We start from the raw sequence: 25,947 nt of genomic DNA, 5'->3' as shown, positions 1-25,947 counted from the left end.
GAGAAATAAGCTCAAGACCCACTCCATGACTTGGCCCCACAAAGTATTGATACTGTACTCAAGCCGTTGTTCCAACAACAGACTCCACAACATAATGTACCGCCACGTCAACTTGAAGGAGTTGCACTCTCTAGCATCCTGGGTTGCCTTATGTCAATTCCCATCGGAATCCTCCTAGGGAATTGTCCCAATCTCTGGAAGAGTTTCAAAGGATGGATTGAACTCGCAAATCCTCTTCCACCTATGAACGACATCGAAGATATCCTTGTGCGAATGGGTGAGAGAGATGATATATGCAACATTACTATGCCTTTGATCCACAAGGCATATAATGAAGTCCAAGCCATAGTGGATGGTGGAGCATGTGTAAATGTCCCATCAAAGGAGCTCTAGAAAGAATGGGGTCTCCCACCAATGCAAAAGGCTAATTTCAACATACGCCTTGCCGATGATTCACGAGCTAAACCCTTGGGAATAGTAAATGGCATGTCCACAAAGATCGCAAGAGTCTGCTTTTCCCTTCAATTCACAATCTTGGATCACCCCAAAAAATTTTATCAAATCTTGCTGGGTCGTCCTTGGTTATGGGAAGCATCAGCCCTCCATGACTGGGGAACTGATAGACTGACAATCCAGAATCGCAACACTGCAGTCAAGGTGAATGTGGAAACAGGAGCTATAAAAACAATTGTACCTAGAGCATTGGATGACACATCTTCAATGACAATCTCAAGCAAATCAGCTCCCTTACAAACAACATGCCATAGCGGGCGATTCACAAAGCAATGTAAATAACTGGATACAAACATTGGCAACCATCGACAACTACCATTCATTAGACCCCATCTTCTCACAAATAGATGCTAAGGTGCTAGAGGTAGATCCTCCACTCACACATGAAGAACCAATCGATCTAGAGATGCCATTCTTTATGGCTGACTGACCTCGAGTGGAATAATGAACCTGAAGAAGGTACCCATACCAATGATGACTCAGATTTTCCTTGGGACCTTGAAACAGAGGCTGAGAATGCTAAATTTAAAGACCAAATCTTTGATAATGACTTAGCCATTCTGCATGCCCTAATGGCAGTTGAGCTCCCAAAAGTTGAACCTCCAAAGTTGAATAACAACAGAAGATCCCACAAGAAAGCTGGAGGAAATCGCAGAAATGAACACTTCAATGAATTCGAACGAGTCCAAACAAGGATCGTCGGATTGTATCCTGCAAAGGCAGCTCCCTCAAAATCAGAACCATCGCCTCTTGAATGGTCCCCTGAGGGACTAAAAGGAGTATGTACAGCAAATGAACCCTTACTTGGAAACACCTTACCAATGGAAAAGTTACCCCACAGTTCCCAACGTAAGAAGTTTCGAAAATATAAACCACATATGCGGATGAAGCTCGATCAAGAGACTTCAGAAAAAGAAGGTCAAAAAGAACCTAACAAATTGGTAAATGAAACTATGCCACCCAGTACACATGGCACATGTCAAGCTAGTTCAACACCATCAGAGGCCGATCTTCGAGAAGTGCCGGAATACTTCAAGAATTACACGTGGCAATGAGCCAATAGCAATGCCAAGACCACTAAGAGAATCTAAAGTTCAAGAAATCGATAGCATTGGAGAAACTCCAATCTATGAGAGACCGGCAAAAACACGCATAATAAACCTCACCCTTGAAGGGGAAGAAGAAAAACTAGTTTTTATTGGGAAACAGCTTCGACAAGAAGATGAAACCAAACTCAAAGCACTCCTAATGGAATACCGTGACTGCCTAGCATGGTCATACAAAGAGATGAAAGGAATTTCACCATACGTGGCAGTACACACGATACCTTTAAGGGAAAGTGCTCACCCTAAGGTATGTGGACCTTATCGCACAAATCCTAAGTATGGCACCATGGTTTATGATTGATGAGCTAGAAAAACTCCTAGATGCCAGATTCATCTACGAGATAAAGCACACTGATTGGGTTTCACCCATCATCATTGTGCCTAAACGCAACAAGAAGCTCAGAATATGCATAAACTTAAAAAATGTGAATGTTGCCACAATTAGGAATCACTATCGCCTACCCTTAACAGAAATAGTGTTGGAAAAGGTGGTAGGTTCAAAAATATATAGCTTCTTGGATGGCTTCAGTGGCTATAACTAAGTGCAAATTGCTCCTAAAGACCAATCAAAAACAGCATTTGCTACAGAATGGGGTATTTTTACATATAGAGTCATGCCATTCGGCCTTTGTGATGCCCCGGCCACATTCCAGCAAGTCATGTTCATAGCTTTCAAATCATTTCTGAATAAGTTTTTACAGGTGTTTCTGGATGATTTGTGCATCCATTCAAACAAAAAAGACCACTTCAAATGTCTTGAAGCAGTACTAATCAAAATGCAAGGAGTATGGCATCTCCCTAAATCCGACAAAACGTCAGTTCATGGTCACCCACAGAGTTGTTTTGGGACACATCGTCTCTCAACATGGGATTGCAACTGACTGAAAAAATCAAAATCATCATGAAATTGCCTTATGGGACATGCTGGCTATTATAGAAGATTTATATTGCGGTATGCCATGATAGCTAGACCACTTTACAAATTATTAGTGGAATTCTTATGGACCGAAGAGTGCAACCAAGCCTTTGAGCTTTTAAAGTGGCACCTAATTACAGCACCCATCCTTATATCTCCCAATTGGGATATTGATTTTCATGTTCATACTAATGGATCCAAGTATGCAATTGGGAGTGTGCTTTGCCAACCTGGTGAACATAAGAAAGACTACCCATTCTACTTCGCCAGTCGACAACTCAATGATGCAGAGATCAACTATACCACCATAGAAAGAGAAGCCCTAGCAATGGTGTATAGTGTAAAGAAATTTCAACACTATCTACTACTGGCAAATGATTTTGTCTTCTACACCGACCATCAAGCATTGCTTTATCTTGTGAATCGTCCATGTACAACAGGAAGAATAACCAGATGGCTCCTCTTGCTTCAAGAATTCAACTTCAAAATAGTGGTCCGCAAAGGTGCCCAACACTACATTGCCGATCACATGTCTCGTGTCAAGTCAGGAGAACAAGCCACTAGAGTAGAAGATGACTTACCAGATGCCACACTATTTCAAATAGATGTTGTTCCAGAGTGGTGTGGAGATATCATTGGGTACTTAATGGTAGGAAGACCACCCCCTGAAATGAAAGCAGTAGATGCTAGAAATTTGATTCTAAAGGCTGCACCCTATCAAGTCATTGTAGGACAACTGTACAAGATGGGCAAGGACCAGATATTAAGATGTGTAATGCCTCATGAGATCATGCCAATCCTAAGTGAAGTCCATGAAGGCATTGCAGGAGACACTTCCAAGGGAAAGCCACAGCAAGAAAAGTTCTCCTCATCGCAGGCTACTATTGGTAGCCAACACTGTGGGCAGATGCCTATGAATATGTCAAAGGTTGTGATGTATGCCAAAGGACTACTAAACCACAACACAGAGACTTCAATCCCCTAACAACAGTTATTGCACAAAAACCATTTGAAAAATGGGGGATTGATTATGTGGGTTCCATCCATCCAGCAACAAAAGGAACACAGGCGTGCTACACCATTGTGGCCACTGATTACTTTACAAAATGGGCTGAAGCTAAAGCAGTCAGAAAGGCAGATGTCAGAAGCACAGCAAGATTCTTATATGAAAATGTGATCACTCAATTTGGATGCCCCCTTGTAATTGTGTCGGATAGAGGTACACATTTTGTCAATGAGGTAATCCAAGAACTCTTGTCTGGCTTCATGGTAATCCATAGAAAAAGCACACCCTACCACCCCCAAGGGAATGGACAAGCCGAATCCACCAACAAAATAATATGCATTATCCTCACCAAGGTAGTAGAACCACAATGTTCGGATTGGGCAGAGAAACTGAATGCAGCCTTATGGGCATACAGAACCACACTCAAGGTCATTACAGGGAACACACCTTTTCAATTGGTGTACGGCCTTGAAGCTGTGGTCCCACTAGAATTTGTAATACCAAGCCTACGCATAGCAGTACAAGAATGCATGGGAGACCATGAATCCTTGAAAGGAAGACTCTATCAGTTGGAGAAGCATACAGAAACAAGACTAGTCGCCTTCCATGCCATGACAATAGAAAAACGCAGAAGAAAGGCATGGTTTGATAGAAATCTTAAAGCTAAAGACACCAAGGAAGGTGACTTAGTCCCCGCTAGAAACATTGGATGGAATCCAATTCATTACAACAATAAACGAGAGCCGACTAAAGCACTACTACATCAATACGCAAGCCATCCTCGACAAGAACGAAGATTTGGAAAACCAAGTCTTCCTTAGTTAGGATTAGATTGTATCACGAGCACTCACTAGCATATGCACATTTTTGCACATATAGTTTGCACTAGATTGTTACATGCACACTCACTGGCATATGCACGTTTTTGCACATTTAGGAAGACCTAATCAATTTCGTATTAGGGATGATTGAGTCTTAGTTTCCCTATTAAATCCCACAAATAAGCATATAGTTAGACACATCATGTGCAGTCACGCGATTTTGCATAGGCACATAAAAGATTGCATCAATAATAGTATCACACACTTTCATTCCATACTCTCAAAGCATGTAATGAATTCACAAGCAAGACAAGAAGCTATGCTAAAACTGAAAGTGAATTGGCAAAAGAGTCTGTAGCCTCAGCAATGAGACCCCCGCCAAACATCACAGTCGTCTCCTATATGCAAAAATATCAGACTTGCATACAAACTTATCTTCAAGCTCAATGATATGGGTGCAATTGCATCCCACAATGCAAGATAGCAAGAAATGCTAGCCTCAACAACGAGACCCCCGCCAAACCTCTTCCCAAGAAGATTCGATGGCAGAGTCCACAACCTCAGCAACGAGATCCCCTCTGAAATTCATAGCCGTCTACCCCTCCTTAAGAGGAGATAAGCTTCCTGACTACAGACCACAAATTGTATGGTGCAAAAGCATTACAGCATGAACGACTCACATGCCACAAGCTCAACAGCCACTGGGTTACACACATGGCATCCCAACTCTGAAATCAATTAAGACATAACCCAAGGACGAGTAATAAAATGGATCCAAGAGTATGTTGTCTCTGTGCTAACATGGACTTAGGTAGAACATAATGTGTGTGTAGAGTAGCAGCAAAGCTTCGCTTGTACTTGCATAAGGCTAGAAATAATCCCTCTTAGAAATCCAACTTGCAAGTTCTACATATAATTCCTACATGCAACTCCTACATGCAAGTTCTACATGCGAGTTCTACATGCAACTCCTACATGCAACTCCTACATGCGAGTTCTACATGCAACTCCTACATGCGAGTTCTACATGCAACTTCTACATGCGAGTTCTACATGCAACTCCTACATGCAACTCCTACATGCGAGTTCTACATGCAACTCCTACATGTAGAGAGATAATATCTTACAATTCCTACATGCATAGAGAAGCTCTCCAACTTGTATAAATACCCCATAATGGAATGAAGCCCAGACTCTTTGGGGCATTGTGTTGAGTTCTACTTTGGTATTCCAAGCAATTGTCTCAAGGGTCCATGCTTCCTTACACTCCAAGTCCAAAAGCATGTCCTAACCTTGCAACTCCTCCTCCCCTCTCCTCCAACCTTGCAACCCATCCTCTCCCTCTCCTCCTCCCTCCTCCTCCTCCCTTCTCCTCCTCCCTCTTCCTCCTCCTCCCTCTTCCTCTCTCCTTCTTACACCTTCTTGCTCTCCCACTCCTATGCTCCCCCTAAACCCTTAGTTCCTCAACCCTTAATCTCCATGATCTACAAGGGAGACGAGTTCTCCACCATGTACTCTCCTCTAAACCTTGGAACCTCTTCTAAACTCAAGAACCTCCTTGTAAACCTTGGAACCTCCTTCTAAACCTTGGAACTTCTTCTAACCCTGGAACCTCTTCTAAACCCTAGAACCTCTTTCTAAACATTAGAACCTCCTTCCAAACTCTGGAACCTCCTTCTAACCATTAAACTCCTCCTAAACCCTGCAACCCCCAATGAAGACGAAAGTCTTCATTACGTCAACCATGATGATACACGTTCCTTTTACTCATGCATGCACTATGTTTACTTACCAGACTTAAGCCTACGTCTCTCATCGGAACACGACTCGAGCTCCTAAGCTACACGTATACTATAACCGACAACCCCGATATATCTGTAGGTGACAAAAACCCTCGAAACCCTGCATACTAGGAATACCCTGCTCTTCCCGCAGAAGCCGTGGGAAAGAGCCAACAATAATAAATATTATTCGATAGTTGATTGAGAATTAAATAATACAATTTTTACATAACAAAATAAAATAAAATTATAAAAACATTGCATGAAGAGTTTTCCAAGCAACATTCAAGCCTACGACTTGACCCAATGTCTGAATCTCATCATTTGCTTTAAATATACAAGCATCCTTAATGATTGCATCATCAACTAGTACTGCTACATAACCAACTCCTGTTGGTATAGTATGAACTCTAAATGAAGGATCCAAACTAATTATTGTCCCTATTCCAACTATGTCTTTTGAGTCCTTATGTAAGATCTTTACTCGTTGTCCCCTTTGAAAAGCATCAACCTACAAAAATACATTCAAGAGATCATTAGTAGAATATTTGCTTAAAATGTCTTTATGAAAAATATCCAAAAACGTTATGATCATTGCCATACTAATTAAGATACATAAATAAATTTAAATTACTTGAAAAACACGTATGTCATTTGTTTGTGCTGCTGTCTTTTCTATTCCAATTGTTGATTAATGAACCTTTTTAAGATAAAGTAAGTATGATACTTAATAATGCTTCATGTGAATGCTTTCTACTCTACTCAAAGATCCATAAACCTTTTCAAAACAATATCTACAGCAGGCACGTGCGCATGTGTGTGTGTGTCTGTGTGAGCATGAATCATCTTTTTTGTGAAAATTATCATAAAATAGGCATGAAATTTACCAAAGTTAGAGCAGAAATGCTTTTCCTCAAATCATTAAGTTGTTCTTGCAAGGCATCCATAGCCTTATCCTTTTCATGAAGCTTTCTTTGCAACTCAGCAATCTTCTCATGTATCACTTAGTCTAAATCACCGATTGCAAAAAAAAATTTACCACAAGAAGTCTTTTTAGTAGGTACAACCAGTCTTGGACCAAAAATGTTATTATCCCCATTGTCATTTGGATTAAGATCCTACACAATAAAAAACATGAAATATATCAAATTGATATTATATTTCATTTATTAATAATTTATATTCATAAAACAAAGAGAACATGAGGTACCTCTAATGCATAGTCAGATAGTATTCCTCTTCCTTTCATCCCATAAAACAAAGAGAACATGAGACAATGCATAGTCAGATAGTATTCCTCTTCCTTTCATCCCATATCCTTTCGAGGTATGAGCTTCTAAAAACACCTCTTAATATAAAGAAGACCTTTGAAATCGAGAGATTTACATATTTAAAATATTTGTCATACATGTGGATTTATCAAAGAGTACTACTATAAAAACATGAATTATGAAAAGAAAGAAAACTACTAAACTTACAAGTTCTTGTTTCATTCCAACATAACCCTTTCGACCTAAATTCATATCGTTTTCTTGAGCCTTTCTATTTCTCTTATTTCTTTCACTAGATCTCTGAAAAACAATGTCAAAATGTAGTTAAGTTAAATAGAATAAAGAAAGAATATATGATACTTGCAATAAAATGTGTGTGTGTGTGTGTGTTTACCTTGAATTCCTCTGAATTTACTAGTGTATTTATTCTTTCCCATACATCATTTGGTAGCCATGTTGGTTTTTGTGCATCATCTCCATCCCGTAAGTAAAAGCAAGAGGGATGCCGATGGTTTAATCAGTGTTTCAAAGGTGAAGAAGCTCACTATGTCTACATGAGCCCCAAGAAAAAAACACACGTCTAAGAATGAAAAAAGAGTCCGAGAGAAGACTAGCAGCATGTACAACGATGAGAAGGCACCAGGAGCCAACAAGCCGCGTGAGAGAAGAATAAGGAAGCCACAGAGGCATAATCATAGCTTTGTGAGGACACGGCTCCATAAGCAACATGACGGGGAGAGAGTTTCCAACGTGTGCAAAAAGATAGGAGGAGAGTTATAAGTGCAAAAAGAGGTGGTCATTACAAGGAAACTTGAAAAGGCGACAAAACCAAGTGCTGAAGGCGATTCACTAGTTGGTAGCTATCTAATACTGCTTACTAGTTAGTAGCTATCTAATACTTACTACTAGTTACTAGTTACCACCAACATGCTAGCTACTACTTTGCAACCAAGTACTACTTACTAACTAGATACCTAGTTACTGGCTAGTTACTAGCTACTAATTAATTGGATACCTAGTTACCAGCTAGTAAGGCATAGCAATCATCAAAGAGTTTAAATCTAAACCAAAAGACTCTCAACCTCAAACTAATGTATGGCCAACCACAGTTTCAAAATATTATGTAGGTTTCCCTAAATAATTTGGGAGTTGCCGTGTGCCCTCCCTAAGCAAATGTACTAAATGATTTATTTGTTGTCCCATAAACCGATTGGTCTCCCGTGGACATTAATAGACTCTCTCTCTCTCTCTCTCTCTCTCTCTCTCTATATATATATATATATATATATATATATATAAAGTACTTACTTGATACCTTGTCTCACAAGTTTTGTTGTAAGGGTTTGAGATGTGACAAGGTGACCTTTATCTAGACACCTTGAAAGACATGAAAATTTGCAAGAATGATGGGTTGGTAAGAAAAGCCACACCCTACTTCATTCTCCCCCTAGAGACTAGGAGTTTGACCCTTGACATCAGTTAGATATATGTCCAAGGTACAAGAGATTCTTTTGGGTAGGCTTCTCTACCAAGGTTGAGCAGCGAGCACTAGGACACAAGATAATTAAGAGCAAAGTCCTAGCTCATGCAATTATACATACATCCATATATTTACATTTACAATTACATATAGACATGAGTACATACATACACCCATGCACGCACACATGTATATGTGTACGTATATGTATATGTTTACGTTTATGTTAACATGAGTAGCTCAGAATTAGATCTAATGTCTCATATTCTCTCCTTGGTAGAGGAACGACAGTGGATCATGAGATAACTGAAAATTTCTAAATTTATCTCAGAATCAGATATGATGTCTCATATCCTCTCCTTGGTAGGAGGACGGTGGCCCTCAGATTTTTTTATCATAACAACTGAGTGGTCTATTGGATGGTCCATGGGTAGACATACAAGATACGTCTGCAACTTCTTCAATACAGTAGTAGCCATATAGCCATCACTTACAGCATATGGTCATAAAAGACGAATATGCAAGTCAAAAACTGATGGAATTCACGAGAACTGGATTAAATTCAACATCCTCTCAGTCCAAAAATAGGAAGAACAGGAAGAACAAGTCCCATGCAAAATAAATGAGTACCAGTGTGAATGCTCTCATGGCACATTGATATGGGGTACAAATTTCAAAACACTCCAATTGGCATGCTTCCAGAATATACTTAGATACATTCTGCAATTATAGAGTTAATAAATGCTTACCATTCCTGACCTGATACTCCTCACAACTGGTGACCCCACCTCCACTACGATTAGACATTCAAGTGTACAGCATCAATTTGTCTCAAGCCCGTTAACATATCACAATACTTAGTGACTGAAATCCATAACTAGGATCTCAATCAGCCCCAGAATATCATACAATATAGGCATGCAAATACCCTTGGATGGCTTCACATTAAGTAGACTGCATGTCAAAATCACTTTACAAATCCAAACAAGCTTGAGAAATCTCATCACATATGAAATTGTGCATTGCAAATGGGAAATGCTCGAGTGCACATGCCGTGCTTATTCTGAAATGAATCTTGGCAAGCAAATGTCAGCATATATGCCATGTCAATGCCGAGGTGCTGTCATTATGATTAATGCAATTTCTTATATATGCCAATCATGGACATATATGTCCTTTTCACCCAAAAGAGGTTCTTGGAAAGCAAATGTATGACAGGAAGACATGTACCATTGAGTGAGATTTCCTTCGTGACGCGTGTTTTTGTTGGGAACTGATTGACTCATAAAACCATAGAAAATGCTCTAGTGCAGCTGATGCCGGCCACTTTCACAGATCCCCACTTTGTAATACCACATCTTGGCATTACCTCTCACAACCGGCTATGCATATATAAAAGGCAACTCGAGCCTCCAACCAATATCCCTAAAAAAACATGGGATAGTTCAATGATACAAATGCTGCCCAATCAATATTCTTTTCATTTCGAAAACACATAATGGGCCCCGTTTTACGAGCAAAAGCAGATGGATCCCTATCCCATTCTGCAACCGACTGTTTCCCATCACGATCGTCTGCTAGGTGCAGAGCTTGCCTTTGTAAAAGCATTAAAATAAACCTTTGCCTAGTATTGACCATGCCTGGTAAAAGTTCAGAAATCAGCAGCATCGTGGTACCTGCAACTTCCGCCATTTCTGAGACAAAACAAAACCTTAAACAGTTTATACCTAAAAAGCTTACAAAACAAATTACTTCAAGGGAATAACAGATTGTGATCTTTTGAAGGTTTTAAAGTCCAATTTACCTACTGTCCTTGTCCTCTGGGTAAGTTGAGGCTCAACCAAAACCCATAGTCTCTTTACAGTTTCCAAAGCTTCTTGATCCTCAACACTTAGAGTTGCGACACGAGCTGAGCCAAACAAAAATCCTGGCAGAGGAATAGGCCAAGACTTGGGAGTCAAAAGAGCAGGGGGGAGTGAAACAATAGCTCGTGAAGAAAAATAATGCCAGATTTCTGCCACTGCATCACGTGAAAGTGCATCAACTGTACAGACAAGCTGCAATGCCAATTTACTTCTATTAATAAACATGCAAGTTCTGGAAATAGAGAGGGACATGCTATTGGTTTTGGTGTTTGAGATACCTCTGTCAATAATAGCTCCTAAAGGTAGCTACCATCATAAGTGAACATTGAATTCAAAACTTCTTTCATAGCCAAGTCAACAGGGGGCTGAAATCTCCTAATTCTGTTCTCGATACTCTTTGGTTTTACAGCTGTCAATTTCTGGAATGACTGGAAGCCAGTAATGATATTTTCCACCCTAGTAACATCCAGTTGATCCTTTCCAGCATACAGGAAATACTTCAAAGCAGCTCTTATCCTAGCACTGCGCAAAAAAAAACAAAAAATCAAATCTAGAAGAAGCTGAGCTAATGAGTTCCTGGTTTACAAAGAAAACCATGGATTATAAAAATCCAAAAAGGAATTAAAATGATGAACTACCTGTCATCTGTTAATAGATGCTTGCATAAGTAAGGATAGCAGTCATTTACTATTGCTAGTCCAATGCCTTCTAGTACAGAAAATGCACGCAAAACCATAGCAAAGTAAGGAGGAATGACAAACACATAATATATTGATATGCTGGAAAGATCCTCTGTAATTTGGAAAAACAAAAAGGTCGTTTATAAATCATGTAAGAGCCACCAACCCAAACCTTATCTGTCATACAGAAACACAGAAGAATCCATCCAGGCATTTTGCAGCTCGTTTACAGTCTGCACTGAGGCACTGCTCCTCTCTCTCTCTCTCTCTCTCTCTCTCTCTCTCTCTAAGACGTCAGTTTTATCTAGCAGACTGTGCACTACACTGACAAGTTGGGAGGCAATGGAGACAAGTGAGAACAGTTAGAGCCAATTGAGCAGTCAACCATTTAGACACGTCCCAACGGAATATAAGCTGCATATGGAGGAAAAGAATTGCAACCAATTAAACTTGCACACCACAAATACAAAGGAACCACAAAGTTAGCCTCTCTGCACACATGCAAATACAACTAAAGAACAACAGATAAACAAATGACTGCAGACAACTAAAAAAGAAAGCAGCAACAAGTAACTAAAATTGCTTATAGGAAATACAATCAACAGAGAGCTACAGAGGTTTGCAAAAGTATACAGCTGCAAAAAATGCACACACATGCGCCTCTCTCTCTCTCTCTCTCTCTCATTTCCAAGAAATGACCACCTCTCAAAGGCAATTTGAGGTGTGAAACCCAAAACGGTAAATTTCCCAGTCAATTTGGTAAAGTATCAACACCTAGCATTCTGGACATAAAGAGAGCAATTTTCACCTCCAAAAGGAAACTTTAGAGATGAAAAGACATTTCGCTGCTCTCATGAGATTGAGAAAAAGGATGCAACAAAACATTCTCACTCTGGAAAAGAAAATGGATGCAGGATGCATAGTTGTAGACGAAAGGAGAAAAGTGTCCCAAGAGGCACAACACAAGAAGAAGGCAGACGCAGGAGAAATCACCGGCCAAACACAAGAGAAGCGATCAAATCACACAGACAGCTTCTTAAAACATTGCATAAAATCATGAATGGCGAATTGCACAAGGTAGCATCAAAGAGAATCAAAAAATTGAAAAAACAACACTAAATCTCAGGATTGTGGGCATAAAAGAAGACAGTAACAAAGTACTAAATGAACTCTTGGGAGACATCACAGAGCCAACTCTCTCCTTTTAATGTCTTCAAGTGGGAAAGAAAGGAGACATCATCTGATGGTCAACTTCAGGCCAACACAAGGTTGAAGGTGCTAAAACACAAACAACAATTAAAAAGCAATGCAATTTGGATCAATCAAGATCTGACACAGAAGCAATACACCATAAGTGTTAGGTAACTCAGGGAGGGTATGGCCTTTAGTTACCTCCTCCATTTCATCTTGGTTAACCCACCGATAATAAAGAGACAGGGTTGTGAAAAAAAGGAAAAACAGAAAAGGAGACCCATTGATTATCTTTTAACCCACCAGCCTTGAAGGCAGTTCCGGTTAGATTCTTTAGTGTACTTATCCCAGTGACCTAGTAGGCAGTATCGGGAAGTGATTCATTTAGAGGGGGTTGGAGGTAGCAAGGGAGCTCAAAGTCTAGGCCCGAGCAGTCAAGAAGAATGCTTGCAATGCACAAATTTAAAGGAGTAAATATCACATGAAGAGATCTACACATTGTTTGGTGCCCAATTGGGGGAACCCGCCCCAAAGAGAATTTGTAACATGCGGGAACTTGCTGTGCGGAAAATAGATGAAATGTAAAAGGAGAACTTATAATGCTGGCATAAATGCCCTGACTATACTGTGTACAGGAGTGCCAAATTGGCATACAAAACTGAGCTAAGAAAACTCCCCTAATTGCGACTGTGGGAGATGGAGCTCTGCTGCTGAAACAGAACCCCAAACCTCACTGCTTGTGCTGGCCAAACCCTGGCTGAAGTGCTGCCAACAAACTCCCCTTTGGATCGCGATTTGGTATGGCAATGGACTGCTTCTGTACTTGCACACTCGGGGGCCTGCTGAGGGCTGCACAAGGGATGGAACTGCTGCTGGAGGCTGGGGACTGAATGCCAAAAGAGGGGGCAAGGGCCCCCTTGTATAGGGCTTTAGTGGCCCGACTTTTCCAGCCAAAATGGCGGACTGGTTGAGCGATCTACCGATCGGGTCAACCAACTTGACTGGTCACGTCAACTACCCCAACCTAGTCAACAACACATGCTGACCAAGGGCGACCTAGCTGGCCCTTGGTTGGGTGGCTGCTGGAAATCCCTCAAAAGGCCCTAAATCCTTGCCCAAATACTCATATATATGCTGAAAATACCATGCCTGACTCGTCCCTAGACTAGGGCTCACAAAGGGGTCACAGCATACGATAAAATATCTTGGGTCTGACTATGTGTCACAATGCACCCTAGTCCAGGGGTGCATGTGGCATTCCCTCCTGCTTACATTCTAGATAATGGCTGCTGCTGAGGGACTGAGTGAATTCCCCAAGCAAACGTGATCATGATGGCCAACAAGTGATGCTTGACCTGTCCTCCCAGGGACTGATCTGACACTACTTCAAAAGGCTGAGGAACAAATGTTGTGCTATGATAACACGATATCTCAATAGAAACTCCTGAGAACCAATATTGCCACGAAGACTGGAAGCCAAACTGTTGTGGCCAATCATCCCATCACGCTACTACTATGAACTCCTGAACAACAGGTAATATGGCACTTTCATAGGCTCCTGGAAATATGAACTGCATGCTGTCCTCCTGAATCGTTGAGGATTCAACTGGGCGCAGGAACTGCACTATGGAAGGCTTTAAGGGTGTACCGTTTAGAATATATGGTTTAAGATATAGCTTTTAGTGTTTAGGGTTTAGATTATATGGTTTAAGATCTAGGATCGAGGACCTAGGATTTAGAGTTTAGCATCTATGGCTTAAGCTAGGGTCTAGGGTTTAGGGTCTATGATCTAAGGTTTAGGTTTGGTGTTTAGTATGATGAGTATCATGGGGATATAATACAAAATAATTTCATAGATACGCCTAATATGTATAAATACTATCTAATCATTTGTATGGTGTGTAAGTATCAAAACACTGTGCATCAGTGCAATATCACAGGTGTATGTTGCCGATGGTCATGAAACTTTGCAAAGACCTTCCAATGAGTAAGGTCCTTATTCTTGCAAAGTTTCATAAGGATCGCATATCATTTGGAGGGGCATGCACACTCTCATTTTCCAAACATGCACAGTTTGTAGTTATAAAAAATTGTGTATCTGTATGTTTGTACCAAACCTCTATGTGCATGTTTGTACCAAACCTCTATGTGCTCTCGATAGTCAAGAAACTTTGTTGAGATATTTCAATAAGTATAGCATTTATACTTGCAAATTTTCATAAGATTTGGACATCATTGTATGGTGTAACATGCACATTTTCTCAATTTTGATCATGTCCGATGCTTAAGTGTCAAATAATTGTGCACCGATAGGCTTATATCATAGGCACATGTTATCGATAGTCGTGAAACTTTGCAGAGATATAGTCATGAAACTTTGCAGAGATAAGGCAATCAGATCTGGCCCTTGGCCAAGTCTTCCAGATAGGCCTTCTCTAGCCCATAAACCTCCATGAGCTAGGCCATCAGCCTTCCATGGCTGGGCATTCATCTGCCACATATGGCAGTCATGCTTGTTGCCCATATGACAGACCACAGGTAGCCCTTAGGCAGACAGCCATGTGGCTGTCCCGTGTGGACTCCAAGTGCATAAATGTGGGCTGCATGCAATGCCCGTGTGGCATCTGCATCAGTCTTCAAAATAAATCCAAGGAGCATCCAAGGGTGTCAAGCCCTGTTGCGCTCCCCCTTTGCAGACTCACGGCTAGGGCATGGACCCTTTTGTCATGGGCACCCCCAGTCAATGACCACCAGTGGACCCACACACTCATGGCTGAGATATCCTACAACTGCTCCCTTGGAAAAAACACTCGAGCATACTGAAGATGTCCTCGGTTGTTGAGCTATACACCCACAAGTCCTGCTTGTCCTATTATAGCTCACTGATCAAGTGGCACTAAACATATGTCCTGCTTGTCCTATTACACCTCCATGTGCTCCATCTAAACAGCGTCCATCTAATCTTCTCCATTTGAGCCTGAGAGGATCACAGATGTTGCTCTAAGCTCCATCAAAGATGCATCAACTATTTGATGTAACACCATCAAGAAAGCCTGTCCTAAACTATCTTAATGCCTGGAATCCCAATCCCCAACCCACTCAGACCCACATTACCCACCAAATTTAGTACTGCCATGCTAAGTCACGTATCTGCCAGAATCTCTAAACTGCATGAGTAATTTATAATCCTTGGCTAGATCTGAAGCACAAGCTGTTATCAAACCTCCTACTCTCTCCTGCTGCTGCATGCCTCTCAAGCGAGATCTTGATTGGCTTAGGAAGGAACCCTACCATGGCTTTGTCAGCACCTTATCTGCACCTCTGTGCTCATTGATTGAGCTCTCCACATGTGATAAGGGCTCCTACTTGCTGGTGTCTTTGCTGCACCATGCTGCTGAAACTATCTGCCTCCTCTAATGCCTAGGGTTGCACTCCTGAAGGGTTGATTGTTACCACTATTTACTATCCTAGTCTCTAGTTCCGATCACGGGAGTAGCACCTTAATCTTCCACCCAGCCAAACTGCCAAAGCTTCACAGCAAGAGAGAGAGAGAGAGAGAGAGAGCTATCTCAAAATCACGTAAATCCATTTATTCTCCCCTTCTCTCTCAAGCTTTGACAGACCCCAAATCCCTAGATAGATCTAGATGCCACATGTCATCCATATAGGGCCTTTCTAATGCAACATTTCACCCCTCTCTTGGGATGCATTTAATTCCTTGCCCCTAGGCACATTCTTTGCACTAGGCCCCTGGTCTCAGATCTATCTAGTCTGGTGCTATCAGCCCTCACCTAGGACCTTGACATTAATCCCTCCCGATCATTTACATAAAGCGCAAACACATAGATTACAAAAATAGATCCTATAAGGGAAATGTCGACTGATTCTTCCGAGGTCATGCTACCTCGGCTAGAGCGTAACATTCCTTCCCTCTTCAGACATCAGCGTCCTCGATGATAAAGTCTGGGAACACTCTCCGCAACTGATATACGGATTCCCAGGTAGCTTCGGATAGAGGCTGACCATGCCATGCAACCAACACCGTGGGTATCTTCCGATTTCGTATTTGCATTGTTCCTCGGTCCAGGATTCTTGTTGGTTTGCGCCTTGCAATATCCTCTATCTCCTGAAACAAAACCACACCTTCGATTAGTGAGTCACCAGTATGTAAAAATTTCTTTAAACGTGAAACATGAAAAACCGGGTGCACCTTACACCCCTGTGGCAATTCTAATTTATAGGCTACACTGCCTATTCTCTTTAGAATTAACCACGGTCCACAGTATCGAGGTGATAACTTAGCACACTCTCCTGAAGTCAACGACTTCGAGTGCGAAGGAATTCTGAGAAAAACTTTTTCTCCTTCTTCAAATACTCTTATAGACCGATTTTCATCCGCATACACCTTGGCTCTATCCATAGCCTGGCGGATGTTAGCTCTCGCAAGTGCTAGCATCTCCCGCATCTGAACTACAAAGTTCGCGGCACTAGGCACTTTCTGAGGTACTCCAACTATAGTTGGATTGGCTGGTCTATAACCATAGTTCAGCTCAAACGGACTGAACCCAGTAGATGAATGTTTCCTATCATTGTAGGCAAACTCCAACAATGGCAACCACTTGTCCCATGTATGTTGCCTCAATGACACATATGCTCTCAGCATATCCTCTAAAGTCTGGTTGACTCTCTCCGTCTGACCATCCGTCTCAGGATGATCCCCACTACTCATTCCCAACTCCGTCCTTAGTGTCTCAAATACCGCTGTCCAAAAATGACCGGTAAATCTGACATCTCTGTCTGACACTATGGATCTAGGCAATCCATGCAGACGAAATATATGTCTAATAAACAAATCCGCCACTTGCGGGGCACTAACAGACTCTCTAGTCGGAATGAAGTGAGCCATCTTGGTTAGACGATCAACCACCACAAGGATAGAATTATACCCTCCTTGTGTTGCAGGTAACCCTACAATAAAGTCCATGGAAATGCTCTCCCACTTACTTAGTGGTATTTCCAAGGGCTGTAAAAGTCCAGGTGGCTTCACCCGCTCGGCCTTACTTACCTGACACGAGAAACACCGTGTCACATATTCATGAATATGCTTTTTCATCTTTGGCCAAAAGAAATCTCGCTTCACGAGATCATATGTCTTCTCGACTCCTGGATGTCCCGCACACGGGCTATCATGGCATTGTCGAATGACTCTCTGCCTGAGATCATTCTGACCAGGTACTACAACCTTGCCATTTCTAACTAGCATACCATCCCTTATGGTATATCTTGCATAAGTTTGGCCTTTTCTGGATGCCAGGTCATCCTTTTCATTTTCCCCGGGTTTTAACACATGAGCCTTAGGCCATAAGCTCTGGACAAACTCGTCCACCTTCTGAGTTTCTCTGATCTCGGTCATTAGAGCACTCTCTAATACCGTGAAACTCAGGTTGTGCATAATGCGAGACAACGCATCAGCTACCTTATTGTCTTTTCCTCTTCGGTACCGAATCGTTAAATTAAACTCCTGCATGAGCTCTGCCCACCTAGCTTGGCGGCCCCTCAAGTCAGGCTGTTTACAAAAATGTTTCAGAGTATCATGATCTACATCCACATAAAACTCTGAACCATACAAATAATGCCTCCATGTTTTCAAAGCATGGATAACAGCATACAACTCTAATTCATGAGTTGGCCAATTCCTTTGAGAGGGAGAAAGCTTCTTGCTTTCAAAGGCTACTGGCCTTCCCTCTTGAAGGAGGACTGCTCCTACCGCAATGCCACTTGCATCGGTTTCTAGGAACAACGGTTTCTGGGGATCAACTATTTTTAATACCGGTCCTGTGACCACAGCTTGTTTTATGGTGTTAAAACTTTCTTGTTGATTCTGTCCCCAAATAAAAGGTACTTTATCTGAGGTCAGATCAGTCAAGGGCGATACTATTCCGGAATATCCTTTGATATGCCTTCTATAAAACTGGACAAATCCCAAGAATGATCGCAACGCGGTCAGACTCTGAGGGATTGGCCAAGTTAGTATCGCAGCCACTTTCTTCGGATCCATTTCTACCCCCTGTGGAGTAATTATGAACCCTAAATACTCAAGCCTAACCATACACAGTATAGTTTTCTTTTTATTTACATAAAGACTGGCTTTCCTCAAAGTACTGAACACTACTCTTAAGTGTTCACAATGCTCAGTAACACTTTTACTGAATATCAGGATATCGTCAATAAAATGTACTACAAACTTTCCGATATACGGACGTAGTAAATCGTTCATAAGCATGACGAAGGTCGCTGGAGCATTGGTAAGTCCGAAGGGCATTACCAAAAACTCATAATGACCAAACCTGCTTCTAAAAGCGGTTTTATGCACATCCTCGGCTCTAATCCGGATCTGATGATAGCCGCACTTAAGATCTATCTTGCTGAAAATCACGGCTCCATGTAATGCATCTAGCAAATCATCAATCCGAGCCATCGGATACCTGTGCTTAACAGTGATATTATTCAATGCTCTGTAATCTATACAGAGGCGAAACGTATCATCCTTTTTCCTCTTTAATATCACTGGTGAAGCAAAAGGTGAGAAACTTGGTTGAATCTGCCCCAGCTTGAGGTATTCTTCCAGTTGTCTACGCACCTCCGCTTCTTCCGTAAAACTCATTCTATAGGGAGGTCTATTTACAGGTTCTGCCCCCGGGATCAGTTCAATCTTATGCTGAACTTTCCGCTCTGGAGGTAACCCATAAGGTAGTTCATCCCTAAAGCATTCAGAGAACTCCTCTGTTATAAGGTTAGCCAACTTGGCCATCTCATCACTTTGCATAACATCAGTGCTAGCCGAAGACTCATCCACTGACTCTACCGATGCTGTGCAAAGGTATAAAAACTCTACTTGAGCCTTTCTGATTTCCATCACGGAAACCAACGGTCCCTGAGGTATATCTTTTTCACCTCGCAAGACATAAAGCACATCATTCATCTTGAATTGATATACGTGCTTTTTCCAATCAATGGCTGGATTCTTCCTAGAATGCCACGCCATTCCCAGGGCTATATCCGCATGAGCAAGCTTGGTCATTTCAAAATCAAGCTTCTCAACATAGTCCTGAATCCGAAGCTCCAACTGGGTAACCCTTTGGTCCCATACTTCAGTTGAACTTCCATCTGCCATCCTGACTGTATACGCATAGTCAGATGGACTCGTCCTTAGTTTCAGCCTCTTCACGAGCTTGGAGTTAATCACATTGTGAGTTGACGCCGAGTCAAACAACACAATGACATCATGACTGGCTACTTGCCCTTTCATTTTAATTAACTCCGTATCATTAAAGGCCGTATACCCCGTTGCTGCGGGCTTAGATAGGATGTTATCAAGTGCACTCGTCACTAACTTAGTAACAGACACACATAACAAACAAGGTACTAACCTCTGAGAAGATCCCGCTAGCTGAATCTGCATCTCTTCCGCTCTGGGACTCCCCTGCATCTCCACGTCGCACTCTGAGATCACCATCTCAGCCATCCGACGATCTTTATTACGTGGACAATCTCTCCACTGATGAGGTTGAAGGCAACCAAAGCATAAGCCTTCTCTCCTCGCTTTTTCCCGCTGTTCTGGGTTCAAGGGAGATTTAGACCAAGCCCGGGCTGCCATTGGAGTTACTTTCCTTTTCACTCCAATGGTGGTACTTGGCTTAGGAGTTTCAGCCGGTCTCACCTGCTTTGCTTGACCACTCGGCTGCGAACCACTCCCTCTACTAGCCCACTTCTTCTTAAACCCAGATTTCTTTGGATACCCATACTGGGTTCCAACCTGTGCAAACCCACTTGGCTTGCTGCCCTTGGCATCCTCGTAGTTCAGGGCTATAGCTATTGCATCATCTAGCGTGTTCGCGTACTTAGCCCGAACTTCCATTTTTATTCGATCATTCAATCCAAATATGAAATCTTTCACTTGGATTGATTGAGGCAGGGGTTCGTCAACCTTCATTACACTCTCTCGAAACTTATCAGTGTATTCTGCCACTGATAAATTTCTCTTACGCAGGTTCCTATATTGATCCCAAGCTCGGGATGCCTCGTCAGGAGGTAAGAAGTGTTTCCTGAACTCTCTTTTAAACCCCTCCCAGGTAGTGGATGCTATACCGTCTTTTTGTTGTTTAATCCACCACCGATCCGCCGCGTCACTAAACATATGGGTGGCCTCGCAGATCTTTTTGATGTCATTTCTGATCTCACAAATGGCGAACGCCTCGTCCCATTTGTGTAGCCAGGTCTCAATGACATCGGAGCTACGGTCGTTCATCCGACCAGAATACTTTTCCGGTCTGTAATTAGCAATATTTGGCACTTTAGCCTTCCTAGGCTCGACCGTATGGACACTAGACTCCGGTTCCATCGGAGCCTTTCCCTTCTCCTCTCGAGAAGGTCTGGCAGACATACTCTGGAGTGCTCTCCTAAGTTCGGACTGCCCTGCATTGGCTTGTAACTGCTGTGCTAACAACTGTTGCAAGGCATCTTCCAGCAATGCAATCCTGCCAGATAAAGTGTGAGCTATTGGGCGCGATCCCTGCTGGGTCGGCCGGACTCCTGATTCACCAGGGTCCCTCCTGGAAGCTCCTTCTCCTGCTTCCATTTGTTCAGTAGGTGTTTTGTTTTGGGGTTTTTTTTTTTTTTTTTTTTTTTAAAAACACCCTTAGAACACTGTAATCACAAACTGACACTCTGAACACAATTCCCTATACTAGGGAATTCCTGCAACCTGACATGCACACTAATTACGTATTTGACACAGGCATATATCCGAATCCCGCTTTTCCCTATACTAGGGAGATTCCTGCAAATTAACTCAGACTCAAGTATACAGGCATCTGCACAATCTGTCCCTGCTACAGCATCAAACTCTCATGCATACTTGTCACTTTTCACGCAAACGGAGTATCAGCAAACCAAACCAGGAAAAAAAACATAGAATCGACAGAAATGACAAAGAGCCTTCCTGGTCTATGAATTCTGATCCAAAACCAAAAGGGAAAATAGATAGAAGGCCCCCTGGAATTCGAATCCTGCTGCTTGCAGCCTGCACGTACGGTCTGCTATCAACCTACGGGCTTAGTCTACCCTTTGTAGTCTGTAATTCACCGATCGGCGCCGTGCCTTCAGCGATGCCCACACCAATGTTACCCGAAGCCAATCGTCAGCCACCACGTCTCCGTTAAATCCACGAAGGGCGTCGTGACATGGGTCTGCGCTCCACGCCTGGCGATCCTTCGAGTGCCTAGGCACCCTTACAGACGCGTGCGTAAAAATGGCAAATCTGCTCCAATTACGTAGCTTTAACAAAGCTCGTCGCCCATCTGCTTATCCTACGTCGCTCTCCACCATTTTCTTCGTTCGCTTCCTTTTCAAAGAAGCTCCGTCAGGTCCGGTGATACCAGCTCACGCGATCCTCAGACGGATCCTTGCCCTTGAAGTAATCCAGCACCCCGCCAATTCGTAGGTCCCCACGTTCCTGCGCTACATCTCACAAATTAACTTCGTCGAATCGCTCCAACAGCCCGTTCGTGGGTCCACGTGAGCGCTGCACTGTCGCAGACCTCGTCGTCACCAACTACCGTCCGTCGATTCTTCCTCTCCTTCCAACCTTCCGCTCTGATACCAAATTGTTACCACTATTTACTATCCTAGTCTCTAGTTCCGATCACGGGAGTAGCACCTTAATCTTCCACCCAGCCAAACTGCCAAAGCTTCACAGCAAGAGAGAGAGAGAGAGAGAGAGAGCTATCTCAAAATCACGTAAATCCATTTATTCTCCCCTTCTCTCTCAAGCTTTGACAGACCCCAAATCCCTAGATAGATCTAGATGCCACATGTCATCCATATAGGGCCTTTCTAATGCAACATTTCACCCCTCTCTTGGGATGCATTTAATTCCTTGCCCCTAGGCACATTCTTTGCACTAGGCCCCTGGTCTCAGATCTATCTAGTCTGGTGCTATCAGCCCTCACCTAGGACCTTGACATTAATCCCTCCCGATCATTTACATAAAGCGCAAACACATAGATTACAAAAATAGATCCTATAAGGGAAATGTCGACTGATTCTTCCGAGGTCATGCTACCTCGGCTAGAGCGTAACATTGATATGCAGGTCTGATAGTTCTACTTCTGCCCCCACGATGAGAACTATATATAGGGCTAACTACTCGCTGATGTGGACTATCTAGTTCATGGATCTGCTAACCCCACAGACCAGACTAGTCTGTTGACCAGTATGTACAATGCACAAACTGCCCTTTGACTAGCCAACCAATCCCTCCTTCCTGGCCTCTGAATGGCCCATCTCCAGCACACCTTTGCTGGGCTGTGCTAACCCAGCTCCATTGCCCATATATAGGGCTATATGTTGGGTTTAATCCCAGCCTTGACCTCTCCAACAAGCTGATGAGCAGCCCCAACGAAGGGAAGCTCCATAGCAATCCTACATGGACTGTTAAGCCCTATGTGGAGGGCCCAATCAAACAAAAGAAGGTAATCAGTACATGGCAGTCTATGTTATGCCCTAGTGCTCTCCACATATGCAGGCTTACATGTGGGGACTCGAGAGTTGATCCATATGATCAAACACTCCCTCTCAATGAGCCAATGTGAGCTACTAGCCCCTCCATTCCCATGGGATCATTGTGTCATCAACATTGTTTGACGCTTGATTACTTACGAGAGTATCACCAAGAAACTTTAATCTAAGAGGCATCGGTTGGAAGCCCATCGATTCAGCCTACATTCCCATGGGATCATTGTGCCATCAACATTGTTTGACCCTTGATTACTTATGAAGAGAATCACCAAGGTTCCCTACAGTTACTTGGACCTTGTAGCAAAATAATGTACAATGAGCCTCAGCAGGACCTCTGCTAGCATTTAAAACAGGAAAGGAAACATGACCAAATGCAAGACAGCCATGTAAGAGCCCAATCCCTTTGGTGATAACCAGTAGGATATCAGATCAATGTATCCAAACTATTGAGATGCAAAGCCACACTGAAAATGCAAATCCATCACTGAAATGAGTCAAAATACTCATACTCACCTGGCAACAAAATTCGTGCATGCCATGCCGCAAGACAGAGGCCCGAGCGTTGCAAACGGACTTCAAAGATCGAAAGGAATAGGACTACATGAGTAAAAACGGCAGCCATAGTTCTTGCGAATGCACATTGCCCGGCCATGCATATCCTTGTCGGGCATGCAAGCTAAATCCGTGCGATCAAAATCTCCCACAAAAATGGACCGACCAATGAAGCAATGCCTTGGAAGAGACTATCTGAGGCTGCGAGGAATTGATAAGTCGCTGCAGGGGGAGCTGTTCAAAAACCGGTGATGGCAGGGACTATTCCAGAAGGCGAAAAAGGAGGGATGGACACGGTTCTGCAGGGTGCAGGAGCTATGCTAAAGCAAATCGGGAGTGAGAGAGGTCGTTGGATAGAGCTTGAAGGGAGGGAGAGGTGGAAGGGGGGAGGCGATGGGGGGAGGGGAGGGAGGAGGAGGAAAAGGGCAGAAACAATGGAGGGGATGGAGGGATTACCCTCGCACACCCCAGCCCCTGAAATGCTTCCTTTTTGCTATCCCTCCTTCCTTTCTGTAGCACCTGCAATGAGGAATTCTTTAGTTGTCCATGGCTTGGCAACGGGAATCGTGATCGATCGCCTGGCAGCGTCACCGTCTTGCTCGGGCGAGAGAATGAACAGCGCCCATCTTGCTTTTTGCCCTACCAAGAATGTCCCATCTACAAGGCCATCATCGAGGAAGACAAAGTCGTGCCGCTCGACGATCGCGGGAACGCTGGATCCTGTGATCCCCGGAAGAAATCGGTGCATGGGGATAGCATTCCTCACAGACCGACCCGCCAAAGGCCTGAGACGGTGCATCCTCCCGAGAACCTCTTCCAGTAGCCTGGGTTCAATTTTATGACTGGGCCTGGTGGCCCCCGTTTTGAAAATTTCACTTTCTCTGCTAGATTTGGACTGTTCCCATCGCTTTTTACTGGTTACGGCAGGCAGCCTAGAGGGAAGTTTGCCCTTTGTGAACCCTCATGATGCCAAGTGTCAAAATCCAAAACGTTCATCGTACTCAAGATCCAACGGTTTGACATTGATAGCTTTGCTTTTTATTATTTTTAGTTTAGATGTTTAGGTTTTTTAGATTTTAGATTTGATCCCCTCGGTTGCACCATCTCCATTTGTCACCTGCACTTTCCTTTTTGGCGCGATGGTAACCTCATGGACCTCCATGATCAAGTAGAGGCCTTGCAGTACAAGTTCCACTGCTTCGAGTATAAGTTTGCCAAGGCCCAGGTTAACCATTCCCTATGATTTTGGATTCATGGCTCATCAGCAGGGAGTTGCCGAATGCTGAATCATACAAGCGTTGTGCATGCAGAGGCTACTTTGAATGCATGAGATTTTTGTTGAAGCTGCAGAGGATGCAGAGAAACGGAGAGCAGAGGTAGAGAGACGTGCAACGGACCCAAAATAGCGCGTTCATAAGGCAAATCACAGGCAGAATGCTGCTATACACTTTGTCGAGGAATTGTTTACACGACCTGGATGGTAAATTTCCAAAATTTCCATTTTTTACCGGCGTAACATTACTAGGAGTTGCCCTCTGCAATCTTCTATTGTTGATGTTTCCTGTTCTGCAACTTAATCCAAGAGCGTAGCCGAGATGGATCCCTGTTGAGCATCGGAGTGCATTAGTGTTTGCGCACCTCTCAACAAAACAAATCCTTGATCCCGCAGACCACCATTAGTGATGCACTAGAAAGCAAAACTGTCACCCGAAGGACAATGCATAGCTTGCTTTAAGGGTGCAAAAGCTATGGTTGGATCTCGAGTCGGAACCAGATCATGATGCTCATTTTGCCTTGCTCAGGAGGCTATGATATGGTGAAATCGGTAATACAAGCATCGCGAGAGCTGAAAGTGAGATAAAAAAAAGGACACAGGTAATACGTGGGGGTACTTTGTATAAACATCAGCAGTAGCGGCATGAGCAAGAACCGTGTTATGCAGGCAAGTGATGTAGGGCTCAGCGGAGGAATTCTTGACATTGCAGTTGAATGGTCTAAAAGATGCGAGACCCATGTTGGATCGTCCGAGAGGATAGAACGTTTTGGCATAGGAAAATGGCAAACCAAATCATTCTGTGTGGATGTCAAGGACAAGGAAATCAAAATCTGCGAATCCATTCTTTGCCTCCCCAGCATTGAGTTGCAGTGAGATCTTCAGTGATTTAACTCTAGGATTTTGAAGGCTTT

General features: G+C 43.0%; 2 protein-coding genes across 3 annotated transcripts; both read right to left on the bottom strand.

Moving 5' to 3' along the window:
• Positions 1-6,390: 6,390 nt before the first annotated feature.
• LOC147892343 (uncharacterized) lies at positions 6,391-7,846 on the bottom strand. The gene is made up of 3 exons (XM_087388604.1): positions 7,809-7,846; positions 7,031-7,261; positions 6,391-6,654 (listed from the first exon to the last, which is right to left on the bottom strand). The coding sequence occupies exons 2-3, from the start codon at positions 7,088-7,090 to the stop codon at positions 6,391-6,393; spliced, it is 324 nt and encodes a 107-aa protein (XP_087244730.1). The 5' UTR covers positions 7,091-7,261; positions 7,809-7,846.
• Positions 7,847-10,053: 2,207 nt separating this feature from the next.
• LOC147892342 (uncharacterized) lies at positions 10,054-24,576 on the bottom strand. 2 transcript variants are annotated; one of them, XR_015542488.1, is made up of 4 exons: positions 23,722-24,576; positions 11,038-11,281; positions 10,699-10,951; positions 10,054-10,588 (listed from the first exon to the last, which is right to left on the bottom strand). XR_015542488.1 is itself a non-coding variant. In XM_087388748.1 (2 exons), the coding sequence occupies exons 1-2, from the start codon at positions 11,009-11,011 to the stop codon at positions 10,320-10,322; spliced, it is 582 nt and encodes a 193-aa protein (XP_087244874.1). In that variant the 5' UTR covers positions 11,012-11,015; the 3' UTR covers positions 10,054-10,319. The 2 variants fall into 2 exon arrangements, 1 of the variants encoding a protein (XP_087244874.1); XM_087388748.1 differs by lacking the exons at positions 11,038-11,281; positions 23,722-24,576 and having other exon boundaries at positions 10,699-11,015.
• Between the last annotated feature and the right edge of the window lie 1,371 nt (positions 24,577-25,947).

The sequence above is a fragment of the Dipteris shenzhenensis genome, chromosome 17 (genome assembly GCF_047967505.1).
Source record: "Dipteris shenzhenensis isolate YYH24624 ecotype China chromosome 17, Dip_SZ_1.0, whole genome shotgun sequence".
Classification (NCBI taxonomy): domain Eukaryota; kingdom Viridiplantae; phylum Streptophyta; class Polypodiopsida; order Gleicheniales; family Dipteridaceae; genus Dipteris; species Dipteris shenzhenensis.
This window is presented reverse-complemented; position numbering and strand designations above follow the sequence as displayed.